This window comes from Vidua macroura, chromosome 14, assembly GCF_024509145.1.
Source record: "Vidua macroura isolate BioBank_ID:100142 chromosome 14, ASM2450914v1, whole genome shotgun sequence".
Lineage (NCBI taxonomy): Eukaryota > Metazoa > Chordata > Aves > Passeriformes > Viduidae > Vidua > Vidua macroura.
In genome coordinates, this window is record NC_071584.1 from 12941960 (window position 1) to 12968569 (window position 26610).

At 41.7% G+C, this 26610-nt stretch overlaps 1 protein-coding gene across 16 annotated transcripts in view; it reads left to right on the forward strand.

Moving 5' to 3' along the window:
- Window positions 1-26610, forward strand: part of IL1RAPL2 (interleukin 1 receptor accessory protein like 2) — a 348789-nt gene that overhangs the window by 301169 nt on the left and 21010 nt on the right. For all 16 annotated transcript variants that reach the window (XM_053990432.1, XM_053990441.1, XM_053990434.1 and 13 more), the window contains one exon: window positions 22277-22406. In XM_053990432.1, the coding sequence (XP_053846407.1) occupies window positions 22277-22406 (130 nt within the window). The remainder of the gene's footprint in view (window positions 1-22276; window positions 22407-26610) is intronic.

Sequence of the window (26610 nt, forward strand, 5' to 3'; positions counted from 1 at the left end):
GGGGAAGGGTGGTTGTTCTCCTTTGGCATTCATCCCAGCCACTGTCAGAGAAAAGATAGCAGGCTAGATGAACTTCTGCCCTGATCCAGTATGGTTGTTTTTATGTTGCAAGGATATTGTTTAATTATTCAAGAGCCAAGAAGAAAGTCTTTAGAATGGTATGGCATCAGTGAAAAAATGGTACTGGACTCAGACAACTGCACAGGTTTTGACTGAGCTGTTGCTGATTTAATAAGCAATTGAGACTTGATGGAGTTCACTGTCACTCCAAATGCATTTTCAAAGTGTGGCTTTAATTTTTGGAGTAAGATCTCTCCCGGCTGAGAGCTGTGCACATCATTTGTTAGTGAAGTGCCAGGTGTACTAGTAAGTACATCTGTGAGGAAGTTGATGTGGAAGTGAAAGATGGCGAAGACTTTAAAAGCATTAATGAGTTGGAAACAGGTCAGCAATAGAGTCCTGGCTCATTAAAGATGTCCTCTTGTTTCAGAATAATTGCCAGAGTAAGTTGGGCTGACATTCTCAGTGCCACAGACTGAGATGAACTGCAGAATTAGAAATTAATCACAAAGTGTCCACTACCTTCTGCTGCTAGGAGGATGGGGAAAATGTCCGTTTTTAGCATTAATGGCTAAAATTATGCTTTAATGCTTTCACAGCCTTTTGAAATGTAACCCACCCCTTTAAGAATTGCTTCATCATTGTGGCTAGACAATTGCTTCATCACATTGGGCTAGACCCTCAGAGAGTGTTAAGTCCCAGAGAATTGTCTATATACAGCAAATGAGAATCTGTCCCATTAATCTTATTGCTCTACTAAGAAAGCAGTCACATCATCTAGACCTTCCTTCAGGCCAAAGCTGCCAAGAGAACTCAGAAAAAAAGACCAATTTACAGATGAGGAGGTTTTCAGTCAAGCCTGGGGACCATTTTTTTCTATTTGTTTGCTTCTCCTCTTAACCGAAAACTAATTTATGGAATTTCATGTTTTGTATTTTGAATAACTTTTCTTCTGTAGATAGATTGTTAAAATGACCTTTCCCTAAATTCTGTTTAGTGACCCCTACATTTAAGGGTAATATGTTTTGTTCCTACCTCTAAAATGGAAAAAAAAAAATCAAGCAATGTGTGCAGAGTCATGAGAAAGAAGATTTCATTAGATGTGGGAAATTCTGAAGATGATGAAAAATGTGCTAAGATTAGATTTCGACAACTACACTTCAGTAGTCAAGTCTGCAGAAAACAAAACAAACCTGAGCAACTAAGAAATTCTTTGGGGGAAAGAAACACCACAAACTTTTTTCTAAAAGTTGTCATAAGTCCCCTTGGTTTTGTTGTTTCCTTCAAATTAGGATAAAGGTCATCTTGCTTTATTGCAATGGAGTATGTCAAATAGATAGTGTCTGTTGGGAGAAATTTTCACTAATCATGCAAGCTCTGATTTATTTAGGAATTTTTCACACAAGTAATTCCATCAGCATTAGTCCATAGACTCTCAGAGTTTCAAAAGACAGTTTGTTAGTTCACCTGATTTCTTCTTGTGTGCATTATGGGCAATGAAATTTTCAGTCACCACTTGTGCTGAGCCTAGGACAGTGTGTTTTACAAAGATTATATAGTTCAGGGAGACAACTTGTCTTGATCTCAAGGTGTGGAGAGCTGGAGAATTCACTATTTCTCAGTCATCTCTTCCAGTTGTTGTTTAGATTCACTGTTTCAAACTGGTATTTTGTTTGCAATTAAAAGTTTTCTGGGTACACCTTTCAGCTCTTTAAATGCCTCTCCTGTTGTGCCAAGAAATCTTCCACTGTCTTGCTTTTCTTCCCAGTGAAATCCTTGTACGCAGTATTGTAGGCACCTTCCAATTCTCTTACCCACAAACTGAACATACAAGTCCTTGAATTCTTCCTCTGACCTCTCCCTGGCCCTCTTAAGGTGTTCTGCCTGTCTGCCTTTCTCAGCTGGTGTCAGGCCCAGCATCTCAAGACTCGGTGGCTGTAACAGAATTAGCTGTGTAATTAAGGAAATTTTCACAGAATTGTGATCAAAGCTGGTAAATCTTGGATTTGGCTAGGTAGGTATAATTCCATCAGCTGTGAGTCCCTGTTGGATGGGATGGGAGCTGGACTGTGCCTCTGCATGGGTGTAGCATTAGGAGAAGTGTGGTTCAGCACTAGATGCTGCCAAGTGGTTCAGTTAAATTTGCTGCAGTCAGCCAGTCTACATTTGGCATACAAAGAAACTGCAAACAACTTGCTAAAATGTAATCACTGAGTCACATCATTGACTGCTTAATCTCTAGGAAAGTTAACTTTTTCGGCACAGGGTAGATCACATCAGCAGGATTCTTTCTTATTTATTCCCAGGTGCTGCTAATGCCTTCTGCTTCTCTTGCAAGAGAAATTGTGGGCAGTGCTGTGGGAGCTGCTTTGATGTCATTTCACATTGCTTTTACACACACATCAAAAATGCAAAAGCACAGCTTGTTTACTATTGCTTGACAAAGGGACAAGTACACTTAAATCAAAGAACTTGCCAATACCAACATCTGAGTATGTAGGCTTCATTATTAGACAGATCTTTGGGGGCTTTAAAACATGGTGCCAGGTAACAAAATCCTCAGATGCCACAAATGAGGCTATTCCCCTTACTATACTTGGCAGGAATCTGTTAAATGAGAAGCTTTTCCTTTGGCAGCTGTGCCAGGAGGAATAAAATGCAATGAAAAGGGTGTGCCAGTATTTACTGTCTGCACAGCTACACTCACAGGCAGAGTTACAAAGTCATTTCTTGTCATGCCTGCTGTGACAGTCAGGCTCCTGCTCAGTGTTCTAATTTCCTTGATGCCCTCTTCCCAATGTGTGATGTTCCTTTGAAACATCACTATTTATTCAGTTGACAGTTGCAATGTCAATGACAAGGAAAAATAATAACTGTGTGTTGCTTTATAAAAATAAGTTGGAAGTGAAAAAGTCAAAGTCCTTGTTGAGTTTTGAATTGTCATCTCTCTGTTCTACTCCACGAAGGTTTTCCCCATCTGATGACCCCCAGAATGACTTTATATATTCAGGTCATGTACATTAGATCGTCTTCTGTTCTTCAACATTAATGCTTTTCTGACAAATCAGCAAGGAAATGGGAAGACTGTAGCCTGTAAGGCAACAGTGGTATTTTTGCTTCAGTCACTTGATTTGACATTTCTTTTTCAGAGAATCAGTCCGAAAAAAGCATCCCCTCTCCTCCCCTTAGCCTCTTTTGACTCCAAGCAGAGCTTCCCACCTGTATTTCTGCTTGCTTTCTTTGATACTTCTAAAGCATCATCCTAAAAGTCAGAATGGGCCTAATGGAGGAGTTTCTTGTCTTTGATTCTGCTTTGGATCTGAAAGGCAATGAAGAAGATTTTCTAAATCCCCTCTTATCTCTGTCACTTCAAGCCCCTCTCAAACAAGCAAAGCAGAGCACTTGCAATTAAACCCCAGGCAGAATTTCTGACGACCTTCAATGTCCACAGGCATTCGTTATCCTGCAAACTTCCTCCAGACTGTTCAGACTAAAACTGAATTACCTACATGGAAGGGGAAGAGGAAAGGAAGGGACTGAGCAGATGTGACACAACTGTAATTAATCACAGGAGACCTTTCATCTTTTTCTTCACTCTTGGGACCTGTGGAGTTTTAACAACCAAAATGAGTGCAGGGGGCTCCAAACATAGCTGAGAGTTTTCTGTACCAGGTTTCTGTTCACCTGCAGCTAGACAGTCATTATCTGATTTCAAAACCCTGGCAACTTAGCTAGCTCATGAATCTCTTTTTTGAGGAGAAGAAAGGGAAATCAAGCTGCATTTTCTGAATTCTTAAATCCTTTTTTTTCAAAGCAGTGGCAGTTTTGACAGAGAAAAGCAGTTACTATGTAGCAGGTAGCCAGAAAGAAATACAAATAATTTCATGGACAGCTTTGTGTTTATTCAAACTCTTCCTACCAGGGAAGCAATAGAAGTTTAAAATGACATTTGTAAATGATGTGACAAAACAACCATTTTCTTTCCTGTGGGTGGTGATAGGGTTCTGATTACAAAGCTCACCTCTGAAGGCACAAACACAATTGAATGAGAAATACTGTGCTTTCCTAGACTTCTTTGTACTTCAGAATAATTAAATCAGGACACTAACACAGACATATTTAATATTATTTTGTGTTTTGGAAAGGCAGCAATCCAGACTTCTCTTTTTCTTTTGTCCCCTAGTGACTGACTAGCTCAATTTTCTTAATAAGTTGTCTCCTGGAGTGCTTGTTAAGAAAGGAAGCTGCTGAGTGCTGCTGGTGCACCCCTGTGTATCCCAAGGAGGACGTGTACAAGATTATGATGGCACTGAGATAATAATAGTAATGATGGGTCGAAATCACAGAAGGGATGAGACTCTGGAGCAGCTGTGCAATTCAGTGAGAGCATTGAGCATCTGGTGAGGGTATAGGTAGCCCATAGGTGTCAGGTATGTAAACACTGGATATGTTTCTGTGAGTACATAAATTCCCAGAGAACTGTCTGTAAGAGTATCATTGCCTTACTAATAGCCTGGTAATTGTTTGCTGCTTTCTATTGAACTTCAAATTTCATAAAGTCAAGATCAATTTCCTAAGTAATGTCTCTGACATTTGTAAGTAGTACCCAATATAATAATTGATCTTAGGTCATCTTGTCTGGGACTTACAACATTGTAAATGTCCACTGGTCAATATATCCCAAATAGTACTTTAGTGATACTTTTTGGAAGCAGATATATGTCTCATAGAAGCAATGTACACTGCAGGAGCTGTTTTGAGAGCACAGGAAGACGGGCCCAGTTTTCCTTCCCTGACCCTCACATGCCCATCTGGTCCCTGTAGAGTTGTGGTTTTACCCTGGGCCTGTAAGCAATACTACACCTGTATTTAAGAACTAGAGTATTATTTGGAAAACAGCTTGCTGGGCATTTTAATAATGTCCAAAAATTCCAGTTTGGATTAGACAGTAAATTCCATCACACTTCAGTGGAGGTGGTTTGTCATAATTTTCCCAGCCAGTACTGCCTGTGCACGAGTCCTTCTAGGACTTCTCAGCCACCCAGTCTGGCAATGAAGAGAAAGAGATCAGTCATGATTCCTTCCTTAGATTCATTGCCCTACATCATGCTGAGAGCACCTGATCTGAATCCCTGCTGATTGTACTTCCTTGAAGGGAACTGAAACATGTGTTATTCTTTTCTATCACTGAAAAGAATAGAAGAACTCTTTTTAACTCAAAGAGTTAAAACAGAAGTCAGGCTCCAAAAATGCATGAGAGAGTTTTAATATATTTCTAAATGCCAGAACAGTCTTCAGGCACTGTTGGACACTTCATCATACTTGAATTAGATCACTGAACTTCAGTTTTCTCTATAACCAACAGAATAAAGCCAAAAATTCTCCTCTAGATATGTACCACGTGGAGGCCAAGCATTAGAGCACCAGTCTCTGCAAAACATACAGTGGGGTCCCATAGTGCTATCCCAAGAGCAGGCATTGGCTCTTTACCATCTGAAACTTCAGCATCATCAGATTCTCAGCGGAGAATAAGACTTAAAGCAAAATTGTTTCTGCCTTTCAGCTTGAGCTTGTCCCCCACTCTGGCTGGGTTGGTAAAGTGGGTGAAGGATAAGGGGCATGTCTGAGAGACCCAAGAGCATCAAGGGAGCATCTGGCCATGGTGCTGTCCCAGATTGCCTCTTCCCCTTGTTCCCTGCTTTGGACACAATGGTTTGTTTTTCAACTATTCAACTTGAGAAGTTCAGTAAGATTTACACGTGGAAAAATTACCCCAGCCTGTACTATGTGCTCTATAAATTGTACTGTAAACCAAATCAGATGCTGTCATTGTAGCATGAAGTTGTTCTGGTTTGAGAGGGAAGCTTTGGAGTGCACTGAGGACAGGATCATGGCTCTTGGTCTCCACTTGAGCTTTTTAGTCCCCTTTGAAGTTCTACTGCCTTGTGGTTTTTCTTGCAGTAAACACAAAATCCAGTGTGGTTCTGGCTGATATCATTAAGATAAGCAATAGGCAGCTGTGTGCTGAGCAGCTTCTCCTCCCTGAGGTCACAGAGCAACCTTAGCAGCAGCCTGCAATAACACTGCCTGCCTGCTGCTATCCCTTTTAATCCCTTCTGTCATTTGGATACCCTTGCTGAAGCCAACAGACTCAATCACATCAAGTTTACCTCAATGTAACACTTTCACTTGTCCTCTTGGTGCCAGCACTGTGGACATTTGTGTCCAGAATGAATCCTGGAATATGGATGTTATTTTAATCTTTATATGCAAATGGCCCCACCCCCCAGCACCAGGTGGAGGTTCCTTTTGATAACAGTCTCTGTGAAAGTTTTGTACCAGCTAAGAAGACAGTGGCAGCAATGTTCTGACTCTCTGCTCAGCTGTCTGAAGAGGTGAAATAACAGCTCGTGATAGGAAGGTAAGATTAAAGTGGGTCAAAAATATTGCAATAGCTTGTTTTCCTCAGTCCCGTGCAAAGAAGAGGATCTCTCAAAGCAGTGGTAGTTGGCACATAGGCCATGCTCTCTCTGAATGAGAATATTTTTTCAGCTTGCCTTTTTAAGTTTTAGGTAAGTCTCTGTTAGGTTTCTGCACGTCAGTAGTGGATTGGAGCCCAGCATTCTGACTCCTCATGGTGACAGAAGCATTGCTGCAAACGTAGCAAAAGGCAGGGATGCATAAAAAGAGAAAGCTCATTTCCTTGGACTTGAAGGCCTACCTCTGTGAGAGGCTAGAGTGACAGAAACAGGCATACTGCAAAAGCAGCAAGAACCTTTTCTTCCTTCCCTAAAACCAATAAGTTTTCAGAAAACAAGGATCGTTACAACTGGTCACTGGCTGTCAGTGTGACTGAACAGAAATAACTGCTTGGATTGTTACCAAGGGCTCTGACAAACAGGGTAAGGGAAGGGAGAATTCCCCCAACAGGAAGTTGATGGATACTAACGATAACTACAAGAAGCAGTATGTCATCTGGTGACATACTCTGTGCAGGGTTAGTTTCTCATTACTACAAGCCAAGTCATGTAGAACTTGTAGTTTGCCCTTTACCATAATTTATATCCACTGGGGCTCTAAGCAGATTCATAAAAAATGGCAACCAATCCATATCTATCATGTTTTATGTTTGGGCAAAGAATATGGATATTATTTTTTTTTAAGTTTTGTGAAATATCTGCTCTTATAGTGATAGATGACTCTGCCAAATTTTTATTTTAAGGTGGGTTAGGGGCAGTGTGCAGAAGGGGAGGATGCTAAAGGAGAGAAGGATGCTGAGTGCAATTTTTATTTTACTGCGGACAAAGAAGTCATAAACCCTTCCTGCCTTGGGGGAAGTATATGCAAAAGGCTGTCTGGCATAGCCAGAGCTATCTATGACAGGATAATATTTTCTACAAGGCTTCTTAAATACATTTTGCCAAAGTTAATTGATCCTGACAGAAGCCTTCCTGTCACCATTAAGTTCTTTCTTGGTCAGAGCCTTCCAGCTATGCTGAGATTTGCCAGATTTACAAATCTCTCCTGGGAACTGGACAGGGTCTTTTGATATTAGATGTCCGAGTATGTAGCTGTATTTATCTTCCAAAATACATTTACTATATGTAGTAAATGTATATCCTATATATAATCCCTATATACTATATGTAGTATATATAGTCCCTGTATACTATAGGGACTGCAGGTAGCTTATGCCTTCCTAACTGCTACTTTAAAAATACTTTGTCACAGAAGTATTTTCTCCAGGAGCAAATAAAATAAGGTAGAAGGTTTCCATTTGCTCACCTTATTAATCTGGTCTTCTCTTTCCTTCTTTAAAAATTCAATGTACAAATAACCAGCACTAAAAAAATCTACAAGCCCTGGAGAGGCTGGCACAGACTTGTTACTTGCAAGCTTCTGAACATGAGGTGCTGGACTCTGCTGTGGGGCCAAGGGGTGCACAAGGCTATCAACCAGCCCACAGAAGAGGAAGGTAGATGGCTGCCGAGGGAACACTCTGCTCTCTTTGTACCTTCAGTGTTACACCAGAGCTTTTCTGAGCAGTGGATCAGAGATCCCAGAGCATTTCCCATTCCAGACCTCCAGACACTCAGACCCTTTCCAAATGCACTCTCATCAAAGCACTAGATAATGGGCACAGGGTAAGGGTCAGTAAGAACACTTTTATGAGCAGGGCTAGGTCTTGATTATCTGTTCTAGCCTTAAAAACCTCTGAAGCCAGCAGAGAGCCCAGTGCAGCTATCAGAGGAGCAAACCAGCATTAGACAAGTAAACTCCTTGTTCTTAGGAAAACCACACAGAATTAAATAGCAGGAGAGAGATTCAGTTTTCAGCCTGAGTCTTATTGGCTTAGAGAGGCAGCATGCTTTGTGGTAGACTCCTGCAGATTTCTAAGACCTCTTTTCCTGGATCAGCCTGAGCATTATCATGTTCAATCCTTGTTCTCTATCCATGGTGTGGTTTCACAGACTGTAGCTGCCATTCGCATTTTACACTTCAACATGGTAAATTCGGGTCAGTGTCTCACAAAGCACAGCAGTAATAGGGTTGCTCTATCTGCAGTTGTTTAAGGAAATAAGCAAGGCAACATGCAACACCAGTGAGTGTCCTTCCATTGCTGACATGGGGAATGTGCAGAATACCCCAGTGTTAACACAAATAAAGGTCAAATTTTTGCTTTCTTGCAAAATACAAGGTGAATAAGATAAAAAATCGCTAAGTGTTTTTTTCAAAATTGTAGAGCAGTATCATGCCTAGCACCCTAATCTGAGAAATGCATGTCTTAGAAGGCAATCTTCAAATCTTCTGAAGCATGTAGCATCTACTTTGTGAATATTAGCAGGAGTGAGACTTTTCTCACATAATTTTATCCTTTCCTTTTTAAGAAAATACAATTCTGCAAGGCATCATTTAAAGGATTGAGGGATTTGCTAGCTAAATCTATTATCTGTGTACTGCTCTAGGATAAAAACTTGAGTTTACTTGGGACAAGAATTAAGGAACAATGCAGTGTTCTGCAAGACTAGGAAAAAAGTGTAAGACCAAGTCTTCTGAGGATGGACATCTTGGTCTAAGGAGAAATTGCATTTTGCAGAGTAGGTGGAGGCTCCTTAGGAAAGAAAGTAGCTGCAAAACCTCCCACAATGCAGCCAAGCTTGCTTGTCCTCACTGCCTCCTAAAGCAGATGCTAGAAGCAGTCTGTGGTACAATGGAACCAGACAATTGCTTAGTCTTTGAAGCAAAGCCCATAGCTTTCCCCTTTGCTTTTCTGCATGGATGAGTGGTAAGGAGCAGCCTTCTGGCTGTAAAAAACATCAGGTAAAGTAGAGACTCTGTCCCAAAAGAAAACCTGCTTGCTTTTGTCTTCCTTCTCTGTCCCACAGCCAAATGGTTGTAGGCATGAACCAGGCGTTGTGTGCTTTGGTGCCCTCAGAAGTGCCCTCAAACACAGGCCATGTCTGTAGACTGACATCCTGAGATGCCTTTTTTAACACACTAAAATTTTAAATACTAGCAATCAGAGCAAAATGGAGTTTTGGCTACCAACCCTCAATCCAAAGAGGCAGCGGCCTGATTTGGTCTGCCTGAGTCAGGACTGGGATTCTGAATCCCAGCACTAGTCACTACCTTTTAAAATTTAAGCATCACTTGTACTGACAAATTGCTTTCTAAAGTGAAAACCTGCTATGAGAACAGCTTGCTGGAGTTCCAGCAGGAACAGGGGAAAGAGGCGCATCTTGTGTGCCTGTGACAGAGGACTGAGGGGATGATTTATGTCTCCTAATCATTGCTTATTGTAAAACATAAGCTGGGCTCCTGGCAGGGTGTGGAGATGTGCCTGTAGGTAAGCCTGAGGAAGATGGTGGGGGCAGAACCACACTTTTGTGCTGTTCAGGAGGGTGGGGGGGCTCAGGTTGGCACCTGCCCCAGTGCTTTTCCTCTGTTTGGAAACAGATTGTTCAGTGTAACAAACTCTGGAAGAAATGAAGAATGGCAGCAGCAGGTGAATCTGTGCCTTTGTAAAGCAGCAGATTCGGGTGTTGAACCTAAAGAACCTGGCCAGTCCTGGGAGAGTGATTCCTATGGTTAATTTTCTCCTTTTTGTGCTACTGATTTTTCTTTTCATTGTGTTTGAAATTGGGAACACTTTGTTCAACCTTAGTAGCCAATGGCAATAAGCTGTAAAGATGAGACTTTGCAGAGATACAGGGCAGGGGGAAAGAAGAGGTGTGAGAAATTGAAATGACAAAGTGGTATTGGTGACTACTGATGTGGAGGAAGGAAATTTTTACCTGGTGTGCTTTGATGAGTACTTAGAAGAGGAGACTGTAGCACACAGGAAAATCTTTAGAGGCTGAGTTTGCATGTCTGGAGCACATCTGGTGTAAAACAAAAGAAAATTGAATAACTTCTGTTTTAAATGAGTCTCTTCGGGAGATTTTTATTTTCCTCTTTTTCAAGTTGGAAACATCTGAGCACATTTTCATTTGGGAGGGACCCAATATCAACTGCTGACTACACCTCTGTGTCTATGCATGGGAAGTAAGCTACTAATATGACTCACAGTGGTTCCATCTGTCACCTGTGATCACAGCAGGTCTCACTACTCAGGTTTTTATGTGAAATTGAATTCACTGAAAGAGGGATCATGTTTTTGAGATCTTACCATTCAAAGTCTGTTTGCAACCAAAAGCTTTATTGTGTGAACTGTCATCATAAGGCTTCTCTTCCTTTCTGTTCAACAGTGGTCCCAAAGTGCAAACAGTGTATTTTTCTGCTTGGGAGTAAAGATATATTTTCATTTTATTGAGAGAATACTTTGCCATCACTGAAAAACTAGACTTTTCTAGAAATCTAGTGTATTGAAAATGAAAATATTGTGGGGCTGTGGGAGAGTCAAGATATTTCTGATTGAGCTAAAATGGGTCACATCATGCTCTGGAATGACTTACAGTATCCTTGTACTTCTGGTGTTTCTCTCAGGTACCCCAGCTCATATTTCGTAGGTTGAGGGATGTATTGGAACAACTGTGCAAAAAAGTCACCTTCCCTTTATACAGGAGTGGGTGAGGAGACAGAGGGAGAGTCTGGGGATGGATGGATGGATGGATGGATGGATGGATGGATGGATGGATGGATACACACCACCAGGTATCTGTAGTCCCTGACACAGCCCACCAGCCCCTGGCAAAGCTGCTGGCCCAGCAGCTAAGTCCTGCTTACACCCTGCCAGACACTCAGGTTTCTCTGCCCTATGAGCCAAGCTGGCTCACGCTAAAGGCAAGTGACCATCAGGGTGGTGACTTGTTTCCTGTGAAGTGCCTCAGGGTGGCCAGGAGCAGAGGAAGAAAAGCACAGACAAAAGCAGGGCAGGCAGCAGCATTCTGTTGGACAATTCACACACATTTGGTTGCTTTTGGGTTTGAGGTTACATGAACCTTGTCTTCATGTTGTCCAAAGTGAAATTTCTTTCTGTGAAGCAGACTTTCCCAGGCAGTGGTGAGGCTCAGGGGCTCAGATCTGGTGGAAGCGCTACTCAGGCTCTGCATTTGCTTCTCTGCACAGTCGTGCATGTCAGCCTGGCTTTCACTTCATTTCCATGTGAGCAAGCAAAGAGCACCATCACAGAGGCTCTGAGCAGCTTGCAGATGACTTGACATGACAAAGGCAAAGTGCAGGGTGCCAGCAATCAGTATCTCCCATAAACTGCCTGTCACATCTCCTCTCTTTTGCATCTAAAGCCAGCCACAAAAGTAGGGCAGGCAGTGTCAGGGGGCAAGGCTGCTTGAGGCCGCTTCTCCTGGTGGGGCAAGCCCGCTTCAGCAGTGGTTGTGCACAGAAGGGCTGAAGTTTCTTTAACCCATTATAAAAGATGTGTTAGCTCAAGTGCCTGCCCAGCATGGTGACAGCACAGTGACCCAGAGTCCATGGGCTGTGAAGAGGGGAGGCAGGAGTTGGGGCTGAACCACCAAGGGCCATCCACTACCCCATGCTCTGCTCCAAGCCCGTGGGCAGCAGGAACAAGCAGGCTGCTGCCATGGCATGGTTAATCCTGCCAGGCAGCAGTGATGGGGCTCCCCTGCCTGTATCTTCCCTTGCAAGCCCAGCTCAGAGCAAATTCACTGCCAGACATGGATTTGTTGTTCCATGGGCATGTGGGGCAGATTTTTCTTCCTTGTCAAAGGCAACAGCAGCTGAAGAGCAACCATCCCCTGCCAGCCTCTCCAGAGAAGTGTGGCCTTCATTAGCACTACCCTTTGCACTGTTGAAACTGAGCTTGAAACTATTTTGGTGAAGCACAGGCAAGGACCTCCACTGTGGCAGCCTTGGGAATGGCAATGCTGCTTTCAGGCAGGGCAGGCATAGTGCCAGGGGGACTGTGCAAGCAGCCCTCCTGGGATTTAGGGAGGCCTTTTATTCTCACAGTTGAGTGTTTTGCTAAGGGGTATGAAAAGCAGCTGAGCTCTACCTTTCTGTGGCTGGGGGCAAGAGCTCTCTGAGAAGGTCAACAGCTCGAGCAGAAAATTGGTGGGGTCAGTAAATCTAATAGGGCTGAAAAACTACAGGAGTCAATATAACAAGTACTTAATTTATTTTCTGTCTGTTGGGAAAATAAGAAACAATCAGCAAATCACTAAAAAAAAAAAAAAGGAAAGCCTCAACTTGTTTGCAAACAGAGCGGTGTTTCTGTGTGGAGCTGACTTTTAAAGAGGGTTTCATTAGAGGGACTGAAGCAGAGTGGGAGTGTCGGTGTAGCTAATTTGTTTGGCACTTGGGAATAGTGAGGGTTATTGGGTCTGTTTAGCTGACAGCTACCCAAGGGATCCTGGTTGTCAGAGTACAGTGTTCTGCAGGGGTCTGTGCTCATTCTCTGGGCTCAGCTGTGAGCTTATCCTTAGTGGGAAATGGGAAATGACACAAGTATAGATAGCACAGAGCACAAATCCATCCTAAGCTTCCCAAAGGAGTGCTGCTTTCAGGCTCTTGCCTGATACCTGCACAACTCAGAGGGAATGGTTTCTGAGAAATACTGGACTGAAATGGAGCAGCTGTAGCATATAAGGCAAAATATTAAGAGGCCTTCAGTGAAATGCCAAATATCCATTCCCAAGTCAACTACAGATGTACTATTGGAGATTCAGGCTGTAGGAGGGCTGACTCTGGAGTTAAGGGCTGAGGGGAGGAGCATTCAGTGAAAACGATTCCTGACAAATGTAAGTTGTTGTCTTTTTCTGAGCCCTAGCCCAAAGAAGAATGAATCAGCTATGGAAGGAGGTATGGTTTTGACAGAGAAATAGAAGAAATTAGCTCAGACATTTCATTCTCAATAAGGCAGCACAGAAGATGATTATCCAAACAGAAAATTTTACCCAGCCTTTTCTGTCTCTAATACTCCAGCAGAGTCAGCAGAAGACCTAGAGAAAAACCTCTCTGACTTCAAAGGACAACAGCCCCCTCAGGGCAGCTATCAACTCTTCACAGGTATCACCCTGCTCTGGGAACCCTCTGCCAGTATTCCCCTGGGCGCTGGAGTGGGAAATAACAGCAAAGCGCTGCCATGTTCATGTCACCCTGTGCTGGAGAAAAAGTGTCTTTCCTGAATGTGAAAATACATTCTGGACTACAGCAGATTTCTTCTCTTGTATTTGTCTCTATTTGATATTGCTACATGAGCTTTTGAGAGCACATGCAGGATCCCTTTAAAAATCCTTAGAAGAAACATTGTCAGGGACAGGGTTTGCCTCAGCCTGTAGCCAGCTGCAGGCACAGCTTTATTCAGTGCTCTGGGGGTAGCAGATGCACATCTCTGAAGGCCAGTCCTTTGCTCTCGCTCCTGCCCATCTGTGTGCAATTAGACCATCACACTTCCAGACAATCACAATTACCTGGGTCCTTGTTGAGTGGTAGCAGGAGCTTTGCCAGGGGAGAGAAGATGAAGCCTGTAACCTTCTCTAGTAAATGCAGAGGTGAAGGCCATGTAAAGGTTTCTGGCACTGGAATGAAAGCTCAAATAACAATCTTGATGCTGAAGTGGCCAAGGTTTCACATTAGACCTTGCAGGGAGCAGCTTAATTTCCTTCTTGGCTCTAGCACAGCTAAGAAAAGAGATAAGCAATAAAGAAGAGCAAAGCTTTTATCTCAGGATGGGTTTTTTAAGATCTTGCTCTGAGCTCCTAAGATAGTGCCTTATAGCCAAACACCGTGGGCAAGATGGGGGGGAGGGGGAGGGACATTCTGAGGCTCTAGGACTCTATAAAATCAAAGCTACTTTCTCCAGAATAAGGGAACAAATCATCTCTCTCTGGCCCAGGCATGGCCTCATGCCATCACAGCCATCATTTCTCCCACTAATCTGAGAGAAGAGCAGGAATTATTCAGGGAACACTTGCTTCCTTCTATTGTTGTCCCACGGTGAAAAGGAGGAACAGCCAACTCTTTCTTAAGCTACAAAGAGATGGACCACAAAGAGATGCTCCTATCTCCTCACATCAATCTGCTGTGGCTAAAGGGGAAGAAGGATCCTACCCCTCACATTGCTGCTACTTGCTAGTTTGAGGAGTTTCCAATTCTCCAGCTTGCCCCTGAATTGAATTTTCTATGGTCATTCTTGTGTTACATTTCAGTTTCCTGAGCAAGTACCTTAGTTCACCTTATTCTGGATGTCACTGCTCTGCTGCCATTGGGCTGCCCCAGCCCTTGGAACCCCACCACCAAGGGGACATTTTCCAAGTACCTGCAGGGCATTTCTCTTAAATAATGCTTCTGTGCCTCAAAATGCACAGAAATGAGATTTTCAGAAGGACCTCAGCATAGAGCACAAGTTAAAGCTAGCACAAGGCAGCTGTCAAGCTGCTTCTGGAAATCCCTCTAAGCATTGTAGGTGCATAACTGAAAAACTAAATTCCTTGATACCTGAGCTCTCAATGACTAAGATTTTAAATTCTGACCCCAAGGCAGTTCTGAAAATGGGATAAAGGATTTTACAGGATTTAGGTGAGTTAACTTTTTTAGGGGGTGAGGGAGGAGAGGCAGCAGTTGGGATGTTTTTCTGGATGTTATTTTTTTTAAAGAAAGCTGCTTTAGGTGATCTTGATTTGATTGATTCATTTTTGGAACATCTGATAAATTTTTATTGGCAACATTTCAGCCTTGTGTGTGTTTTTTAGTTTTGTTTTTCTCTCTCTGTGGGAGCTACACTCAACAGCCAAGCCTACAAGCAGCCCTTGCAGTGGGTCGTGATTGTGTGATTTAAATTAGCAACAGTTGGGGCTGTATGGAATGACAGCAAATGCATTGACTTGTCTTCTTGGCAGCAAACTGTCTAGAGGCTTAGTTGCTTTGTTTCATGTTTGGAGTTCTGCTTGCTGTTAGTGTTATTTTTATCCTACTTTTTATATATGCTATTTGCTCACTTGAGTGAGACAGAAAAGCACAAATATCTCATGGCTATGTGTTTTCTGATGTCTCAGGGCATAAGAAATAAGAACAGAGCAAGAAAGAAAGTTAAAATTAAGATTGTAAACTACAGAGGACAAAAAAAGACCTAAAGATCTCTTGCGTTTTTCTTGTCAATTTTTTACCAGTCTTTTTTCTTTTTTTTATTGCCAAGGACTTGCCTTTGTAAAAAAGTTCTTTATGACTGAAGAGCCAACTAACTCTAAGTTATGTACTACTGCCATTTACTTTTCCTATACATCATTACAGCTGCCAGAATGTTGCTGTAGTGGCTGCATGTGCAGCTCATAGCACAGGGCCTTGCTTTGGGGAAGAGCACCTCCTTTAGTCTTCTTTTAGGCTTCTTTTAAAAGCCTGGACACTAAATCTAATAATATATATATTATATGGGTGTGCTTTCAAATGCTCTTAAACTGTTATGAAATGAATGTCTGGAGGCTAGTTAGGTTTGATTTCACTATAAATTTATCTTAGTAAGAAAATTATTATCACTATCCAAAGCAGGTTTCTTAATTTTCTTTAAAATGCTTTCAGTTCATTAATTCCTGGCTGAGCTTTAATTATGCAAATGTTTGGAAGGCTCATATCCAGTCATGAATCTACTCTCTGCTGGAATAGAATTTTGAAATATTATAGAATTTTCTGTAATTATGGGGTTTTTTTTTTTTATAAGGGAAAATAATTTGGTTTGAGTATGTTTTATTTTAACTAGATCCTGTAATTCTCTAATTAGTCACTGAACTTCATGAGACTTTTATCTGTCTAAATGGGATAACATGGTTTAGCACACAGCCAAGCCTGTATTCTGCAGAATATCCAGGTAAAAGAGGAGGGAAGAGAAGCCCAGGTACAGTCTTTATTGATCTTGTTCAAAAAAACAAAGCATGGAACCTCTGATCAAATGGTGCTGGGATATGGCATGGGGAAAATAAGGGATCGTGTATCTGTGAAGGTTTGCCTAAATTCAGTAGTGGGTAAATCTGTGAAGACTTTCAGTGCCACCTAAGCAGATGAGAGGAGCAGAGGCTGAAGCCCCTGATGTGTGAGTGGTACTGCAGGTCTGTACTGGGAGGGGATGGGAAACGTGATCAGCTGTGCTGGGTGACACAAGCAAAGCCCAAGCACAGCCTCAGCTGCTCCTGCCAAATACTCCTGACTACTCTAGGACACTGGTGAGCCCTGGACAGAGGTTTTGTGCTTCACAGCTCAGCCACAGGGCTGGGCTCTGATTGCAGGAGTGACCTTGTGTGGGCACCATTTGCTGCCATGGCCACCCTCACATGCCCAGCAGCAGCTCAGCCTGGTGTCCAGCATCAGCCAGCCAAGCCAGGGCCATGGTTTGGGCTGGGCTGCAGCCCCTCCATCTGCTGCTGGCTCTGCTCTCACTGCCCAGCACAGCAGAGCAGCTCAGAGGATGTCATTGCAAAGCACTTGGAGACAATTGACACTCCCTGCTAACTGCATAGAAGCTACCACACACAGAGATTGTTTTTCATGAGTCAAGGTCTGTGTTGTCCCTGGCATTTGTTTTGTGGATAAATTACAGGCATAAGCTCTGAGTCCCATATCTTCTTATCCAGGATGTCCTTCTGAAAGAAAATGTGTTCTTTACTTCAGGGTTGTATACAACCCAGCCTTGCCTTGCCAGGGGAATTTAAATCACTCTGCTGCTCTTTGGCCACTTTCTAGCACTTGTAAAGCATATTAGAACAATAATGTTCTTGTCAGTGACATGGTGATTTGCCTTGCAAACCTCACAGCCTGGAAAGTCAGCTTTGATTCTGCAGACAGCCTGCAGAATACACTTACTGAGAAGTGATAAGTAACCTGCCTTTCTTGTCCTCTGTCTCAGCAAATGAAAGAAACAAAGCCCATGAAGTGCCTACAAAACATCTGCGCAGGTCGAGTGGGAAGCTGCTTCTTTGGCAGCACTCAGAGTTCTCTCCTAGGCTTACAGGGACAGAGACACAAGCACCATTATCAAAGAGGAGCTCCAATATGCAAATACATCGATCAGAGGGACTTGGAGTGATGGAATGACCCTCTGGTGGCAGCACTGCACACTCATCTGCCCTTCCATGTGTGGCAGCACACAGCCCTGCAGTAGATGAAAGCAGTGGATTAGCACCTCATTGGAGTGGAAGATGTAAATCCAGCTAGCAACCTGTGCAGGTCTGACTTTTAGCACAAAAAGAGGCCTTTGACACTTTCAGTTCTGCCACTAGTTGGGAAGGCTCATCTGCTTCAGTTCAGGCTTGTTGAGAGCAGTATTTTATCTGGCACAAAAATGCAAGAGAAAAGGAAAACCAATTCATATTTCAAGCCATATGAAAAAGCATGGCACCCAGGGATTTACAGATGACTTTGGCTGCTTGATGGGGTTACTCTGAGACAGTGTGCTATGTGAGTGCAAAGGTCTGATTTGCTTGAAGCAAATTCTTTTATGTGGGCTTCAAATCTACAAAATACACCTGCCTGAGCAAAACAAGTGTAAAAGAACAAACTATCCAACTGCATTAAAAAAAAGAATCCAGAAAAATGCCTTGGCATAAGCCAGATATGAAGAGCCTTCCATGCTGGTCAGTCACCCAGCCTTGGCATTTAAGTTTTTAAAAGACAGAACAACTTTTAGGTATTTTATGCTTCATTTACTTTATGCTTGAAACATATCTCATTCAAGAGAAACTGTGCTGCAGAATTTGTGATTCTCTGTCAAAGCATGCTGGCCCTCCATTAAGCACATTCCAAACCATTCTGGACTAAATTCTTTTGCAGACCCTTTTCCCATTATTAGCCAGTACCATCAGGCAATTCTTTTGCTTGAATAATTGCATTTCTCTGGAGTTCTCTTTGCTAGAAAAAAAGTTGCTTGAACGTATGGTAGAGTTCACACAGATTTACTGTGAAAATGGACAGGTGAAAATTGTACAATAATATTTAGCAATAAAATTTTTTACTGCCAGTGGTTGTGTCTTATCAGCTGGGAGTTGGCAACAAGCCTGCTTGATTGACAAGGTAGGGAGAAAAGCTAAAACAGAGACTTCTGCTGAACCTGGTCCTTTACTATATCAAGGTGACCCCAGCAATGCAGAAGACAGTGATGTCTGCAAACAAGCTTCTCTACTTTCTTTCCTTGTTTCTTCAAACACTCTCTTAACTGTTGATTCATTAGAAACTCACTAATAACTTTCTTCATTTCTCAGCAAATTATTTTATTAAGTAAAAAGGCATCTGAAATATCTGTCTGATCTAAACAGAATCCATCTGTAAGTGGAAAACTTTTAGGATACTATTCATTCCAGGAATTTTGATGTTGTTAATTAAATGACGCAAGGGAATATTTCTTAATAAGACCAATTAGTAGTGGAACTACTGAAGGTCATGCAGAATAGCAGTAGTGATGTGTGAAAGTTTGGGCCTTACACAAGATGAATAGTTGGAGTTACAAACTGCCTGCTAGTTCCTTCTGTCTGGAACTGTGGCTCAGTGTAATATTGCATGGTTTTAAGCCAGCCCTAAAACCAGGACCTGCAAAGGGGCACTTTCCATGCTCAGTGCCTGTTTGTCCACATACTCAAGGATACATTTAAGGACTGCAGAATTCAGCCTCATTTTTAGTATTGCAGTATTTGGGGGAGAATGTAGTGAAACATGCCATGTTCCTTTCTGGATGGGAAAGGTTGGAGCTCCCTGAAAACCAGTAGTCACAGGTTGTTGCTGTAGCTGTGTGCTGGAGCTGTAGCTCCTCTCCTATACACAGGAGAGGAGGAATCTCCCTTACTTTTCCATATGGAGACTTATTTTGGGAGATGAAGTGGTTCTGCAGGGAAGTCAGTGTTACCTTTCTGATGGTGTCCCCCTTCCAGAGGCAAAAGGAATGATGAGAGTTATAAACAAGAAGCTATTTCAGAAGCTGTAGAGGAGTGAGATGTCCTTACAAACTTGAAGAGTATCAGAACTGGCAGGTGAGAGTTTGAGTTTGGGTGGGCTCTTGAAGTATCATCAAGCCCCAAATTCTTTCAACTCCAGGACAGTTCAGGTCAACCCAGAACTTCATCATTCTGCTACTGAGATAAAAATTATTTGTTCCATGAGAAAAGTTGTTTATGCCACCCTCTGATCAGTGATGGGTTTGCAGATGAGATGAACTATGGGGTTTTTCAGGTGTTGCTGGATCCAAACTTTGAGCTGGGAATATGAACTCACTCCAGATTTTCCTGTTCATGGTATTAGTTTATTTTGCTTGTTTCCCTGGTGGCAAAGCTAGGAAATAGATCTGCCCAGGCATATTCAGAGCATGCAGGTTGTCATGGTAAAGGTTCCTGATGCTTTATATTGGGTTTGTTTATTACAGAAGCTGTCTACCAACAGCTGGAGTTTTTAAGTTTTTCTATCTGTGTGTAGAAAACTTCATATTTCTTCAAACCAGACATTATTACCTCAGGGTATTTACTCTGCATGCATAGAAACCTTAGTCTCACCTTGGAATATTTTCATTTCTCAGGGCTTGTTTTTTAAGTAAACATCTGCTGGTTTGAGGAAAAGCACATTCTGTAAGATATTTTGCCTGTAACACTTAATGTCCAGCATGGTATTCAGGAAAAGGGCAAATACTGTCAGTGCTGATAGGCCTCATCTATCCCTTTTCTTTTTCACATTTCTACAATGACTTTTTCCATTAAAGCAGCCACATGCTAGGAATCACTAAGTGGTATTTAAAAAGATGTGTATTGTGACTCCAAGGCAAGCAGCACAAAAAGACCTCACACCATGCAGGCATTCAGCATGTTAGGAAAAGGTGAGGTGGATACAGCCAGAGGCTCCAGTTGTCCCCTCTACCCATGGAGGAGGGCGCCTCACAGGCTTGGCTGAGCTTGTAGTGGAATTAAATGTCTGCCTAGAAGTGCTTCTGACTCTTCATTAGTTTGTGAAGTTTGGAACTTTCTCTGATGGTTGTCAGTGTTGTGGGATGTGCAGACAACTGAATACCCACCCTTCTTCTCTCTTGTATGTCTGGTCTAGTTGTGTAATCTGCCAGCATCTCCACGTGTTCAGGGGCCAGCTGTGGTGCCAGAGTTCATCATGAATATGGAGATAATGAAAGAGTCTGGAAAACATTTTCAGGATAAACATTTTCCATTTTTGTCTTTTGCTATTTGAGAAACAGAGACTCAAGTGCAGCCTTTAAATCTTTTCTTGCTGTATCCTAATGTTTCAAAGGACTTGTAATTTTGGATCTTGACTTGGAAACAATTTAAAGGCAGCTGATTTTCCATGGCTGGGAGTGTTGTGCTTCCTGACTAATCAGACTCTTTAGACACGTCTTAAATTGGGCACTGAAATAATAGACAGACAAGTGCAAGTAGTTGACTCAGCTCTATGGGGGTTTAGGCAAAAGCACTTTAACACAGCTCTGATATGCCCTGAGTCTGCACACTGTTATCACTCCTGGGCAGACAAGAGGTGAATGATTAAGGCACCTTAAGTCTATCATGGGAAACCATTAGCCCATGCTCAACCAAGTGGTGTGCTCCAAATGAATGTGCTCCAAATTTCCTTGAAAAGTGTAGGCCTCTCCTATTTCAGCCAAGAGAGTCTCCTGCTAACATGGAGAACACCTGACATAGTAAAACACTTCTTTCAAATACAGTAAAATTCATTATTTAGGCTTTCCATGCTTGCTCGAAGCCCTGAAAGATTCAGCAGGAATCTCCACTGACATTAAATGAGGTCTGTTCTCCCAGCTAAGATGCTGATTCTACACCTGCTCCATAACCTGGAGCTCCTATGGGAAATAGACAAAGGAAAGTGGGTGCAGCAGCTGTATGTGCATACCAAAGGAATGGGCATTCTTCCAAATTTCCTGACTTCTTTGAGGTTTTTCTGGGGTTTGTTTGTTTTTGTCTTTTTCTTTTTTTCTTTTTCTTTTTCTTTTTTCTTTTTTTCTTTTTTTCTTTTTTTCTTTTTTTTTTTTCTTTTTTGTTGTCTTCTGCAGGAACATCATCTGTCCTGGCAGTGTAAGCACAGTCCTGGACTACCTAGAACAGTTAAAACTGTAGCCAGACAAAAACCCAGTTAAGTGCTGAATTTTTGAAGAGAAAAGAAACTTGAATAATTTTCAAGTTAGTTGTTTTTGGTTTTTTTTTTTTGGGGGGGGAGGTTTGGAAGTATCTTTGCAGAGGTGAAAGGAAGAATTCTTTACGCTATTGCTTGAATAATGCTTTGAAGTTTGGTCCTTAGCCAAAAGCCTGTTGATGGTAACATCAGTGTTGGGCTGACTGGCATCATGTATTTCTTGGAATTTCTTAGTGAGCAGCTCACTAAGGCTTGATTAACATTTGACTTCTATCTAAGTGAGGAAGGAATTATTCCTCTGTCTTTTTATGCATGGCTAAGGAGCAGCCATTCAGTGATTTACCTGCCTTTTAGGGATAAATCTCTAGTCCTGGTAGAGATCCAAGGAGTCTGACAGGGAAGTCACCTCTTCCTTTTTAACAACCAGTCTGTGTCACCACCATTTCCATACCTCCTCATTGTTCATGTACTATTTTTCTCAGAAAAAAATTAAATGAGTTTCATTTTACACCTATTTCCTGTAGATGCACTCTTTTACACATCTTATATTTATTCTTTCTTTATTTTCCTCCTCCAATTTTTCATAAGGAGGTTTATCTCAGGTGTTGATATTTCTTATAATAATTTTCTCACTACTAGCTATGACAAAGTCTCTAATCTTCTTTCTTCCTTTTGTCCTCAGGAAATCCACTGACTGTGGCCTGCAAAGCTTTCTTTGGATTCAGTGGAGAATCAGGCCCCATGATCTACTGGATGAAAGGGGAAAAATTCATAGAAGAATTAGAAGGTCACATTAGAGAAGGCGAAGTCAGGTACTTTTTGAATTATTTACTATTAAACTTACTGTGTGTCCCACAAGCCTGTTGAGCTGACAAGTTTTTAATTGAAAGTGGAAATAATTTTCTGTCCAAAGAGTGATGGATGACTTGGAGCCAGGGCTGTGTGAGTTGCTCCCTAAAGACAGAGTAACTTGTGTATGTGCCTGAAAATCTGTTACCAAACTCCCCTGCTGGTTGGAAGCTGAAGCATCTCCTGAGTGTTCTGGGGTTGATTTTAGCCCTGCATGGGAATGGTGCTGTCCACTGCAGCCATCCCATGGGACCCACCTTGGCAAGATGACATCCATTATCCATTCCAGCACCACTGTTAATCTTGAAGACAAATGATCTCCTGTCAAAGCCACCACACTTTTTCTCTTCTCCTGAAAGTGTTTTGTGTGTGTGATCCAGCTTGTGGTGTGCCTTAACCAGAGCCTTCAAGAAGCAGTGTTTGCTCCTCCAGGCTTAACTCATAAGGGGGAGGAAGGAGTGGCTGTGTCCAATGTCCAGCTTGTTCTGGGCTTTTTCCCAGGTGCTGGTTATCACTTGATGTAAGTTGTAAAGAAAACACACTTGTATCCCCATGAACTTCCATGGAATTTGCAGCTAACAGCACCTTACTCTCCTCCTTAATAATTACCTGATTATTGTTCTTTGAGCCAAGACTAAGTTATGGTTATACTATGGGCAAGCTGGTCCCAGTTCCAATTGATACAAGGAATATTGATTATGATACAATGAATATGGATTATAAAAGAAAGCCAAGGTTTTTTCACTTTCCAGTGCACATTTTTTAATCTCATGTGTGAGATTTTTGTTTCTTGTAAAGGTGATTTTGGAGAGTAAGAGGAGAGAGGTCCCTTTAGTTTATTACTTGATCAATAATGTGAAGTTCAGCCATTTAGCCACGAATTGTTAAGATATACTTAATTGCACGCAGATTAAATTTATTTTATATTGCCATTGTACAGTCCTCTTTTGTGCTCCTGACCACAAAAAGCAATTATTGGAAACTTCTACCGTTGTAAGTAATCAGCACTTAATGGCATTGTGTTCTCTCTGGTGGGTATGTACATGAACAGAGTGATTTTGGTCATGTTCTTCCCCTGCATCAGGACAATTTGAGGTTTGTATTTAGAGTGCTCCAGCTTTAGTGCAGTTCAAACTTTTCCTTTATGTACATTTATTAGTGAAAATGAGTTTGAAAAGGCTGTTACTTGTCCTTTGTTGTGCCATCTCATTGCACATTCATGTTTCACATTAATTTGTGACAAGTCGCTTTTCTCATTCCACTAAAGTGCTTTGAGTCAGTTTACAAACCCTTCACAATTCACTGAATCTTCTCTTCAGCAAAGATACTTATCACCTACCTAATCTCCTGTGATCGCTGCCAGCATTTGAAACAGCATTTTCCAAAACATACTGTGTCATTACCAGCAGTGCCCAGTCCATCCCTGTTTTATTTAGAAGTAGCTATGGCAACCGAAGTGGTAACTTTTTGCAAATGATTTTTTGCCCATAACAGCTCTTGGTTGTGTATTCCATTACAGGTATGCTGCTTCAGGGGAACTAAGCAGCACTAATTGTTCTGTCAGTGCCCTGAGGCAGCCCACATCTTCCACCCACATGTGTTTATTGATGTATTTTAAAATTGTCATGCGTGTTTCAAATTTGATGAGCCATGGTGAACTTGCTGGTTAGATGTCTTTTTAATCAGTTTGCTTCTCTGTGGTGCTACCAGGACATTTGATTTTGAGAAGCTAAGAGTAATGCAGAATCATTACAACCAGAACAAGATATTCCATGGGCTGTTCCTGTGGTACATTTCAACTCTGCATCCCCCATCTTGAATTAGTTCACAAATTTAGTAGCACTCTGAATTGATGGTGCTGTCCTTACCATGGGCCGTGCCCATCCATTGTGTTGCTGGATTTTCTGTGTATGATGAGAGCTCAGGTTTGCAAATGAATGATGTGTGGGAGCACAAACCACCCATCCCCAGTGAGCAGGGTTAACACTCACTGTGCTGTCATGAAAGCACTAAAATATGGATGCATGTAACCTGAGCATTCCTGTTCAAATGCAATCCATGGAACTGGGTTTTGGTAAGCACACTTCACCAAGAGTAATATTGTGTCACTCTGGGCTACTCAGTATTTATTAGACCTTTTTACAAAGCCTCATAATAAAAAGTAACTCATCAGCATTGCAGGACTTGGAGGCAATGACACCCTGTCTGAGCTGCTCCTTGTTTTCCCTTGAATTAAGATCCCCAGGTGTTAGACATGTGTGGGGGGAAAGGATAAAAAGACTTTGCTAGCCAGGTGGGTTTTTCACAGCAGTAATAAAAATTTCATGTAAATTGAACCAGAGTTATTAAAGAAGGAATCATAGTCTTTAAGCATGTCTGCAGAGTTGTCAGTTGTACCTAATTATCCCAGCAGCCCACAGCAAATTTCAGCACCAGCTCTCTGACATGGCAAAGTATTTTCAGACATAAATATTGCTCTCTCAGCCACCTATGAATTACTGTTTTTTTGTTCTTCACCAGGCAACACTGCAGAATAATGTTCATCTTGTAAAGTATGTTTGTCCTTGTTTTGTATCTCTTGTCCATTTTTAAACTAGAAATAGTTTAACTCATCCTAAAGGCATGAAAAGAGGTGAATGGAGACATTTTGAATGGCAGCCTTATTTCTTCTGATGGATTGATCACCCACAGAAGTCAATGGACGGTTATGAAATGCTCAGACAAGATGAGGATGTTGTTTTCTGTTGGGAAGTGGTGCTGGGGGCAGGAGGCAGAACTCTCATAGCTGATGTGCTGGGTACTTTGCAGAGAAGTACGGAAGCAACAGCTCTCTCATGAAAAGCTTACACACTCAAGTAGACAAATTCAGGGCAGAGAATGAGAAACACAATGCAGGAAAGTGAGAGGGAAGGTCACTGCCGTGCTGCCAGTTGGACGACTTTGCTGTGGAGAGGTGCTTGTGTACACACTGAACTTTCCTTTTGTCTACAGCCTGTTGTTAAAGAATAGAAGGAAGGGAGTAGACTTCATAACCCTGTTCACAGTCAAGATCCTCAGGTTTATAAAGAATGAAAGTTTCATTTTTGCTAATCCCAACGCTCATGCAGGTTAGTAAAGGTTTGCAGTTAATGCCTCAGTCTTGCAGAGAGATCCAAGTGAAGCTTTCTTATGGCTTTGTTATCTGTGGTCATACAAAGACTGAAAATTTTGGAAAAATATGGTCTCAAAGTAAAAGTGTTCTAAATTCAGATTCAACTTAGTGCATACAAGCACTGGGAAAATATGACCAAGGATTTGAAAAATCCAAGCCATTGCATAATTTTCAAAGAAAGCATCTCTATTCTGTAATGACACTTCCTTTTTAAAATTCATATTCTTACCTGAAAATTATTCACTAGACAAAATGTTTTGTTTCAGATCAAATAAAATGCTTCAGCCTGAAGAAAAAGAAGGCACTGAGTGTTGTTTTTACATCACCCACCTTTTATTTCTCTCTTTCCATCCTGTTTGTTGTGAGTTGTCAAGCTCCATTGATTTAGCGATGTATAAAATGTCGTAATTACTCATACAGTTTGTTCAGCAACCCAGAAAGAGCGTGTTATTATTTTCTCAATTTGTGGGAGCTGGCATGTGTTGACAGTGATGCTGCTGAAGCTTCCCCCACCTCAGATAGGGACAGAGCTTCATCTTCTGGGTGTGCATCAAATGCTGTAGCACCTTTACGGTCTTACTTGTTGATATTGTATTGTGCTCCATGTCCTCTGAACCAACAACAACAATTAATTAATCAATGCAATTAATTAAGGGCTGTGTGTGTATTTAAAAAATGCAGGTGACCAACTGTGCATTTCTGTGGCAATAATGTAAGTGTAGAGTAATGTTAAAAGATAAAAGGAGAAAAATGAAAAAGCAGGAATAAAAGGTTTAACACCACTAAGAGCTTTCTACACTTTGCTGCCAGCATAATGCTTAAATGTTTGTCAGCATTTTCATGATAGATCCTACTCTATAGATTTCCCTTGCTAAAAATTGCTATTAAAAGATATATAGAAAAAAAATTGTCAGTCCAAATATATTGGATATTCTTTTTTTAATGAAAGCTCCTCTTTAGCTGATTATATGTTATTTAAATTTAGGTTAAGGATCAGTTATTTTATCTTACATACA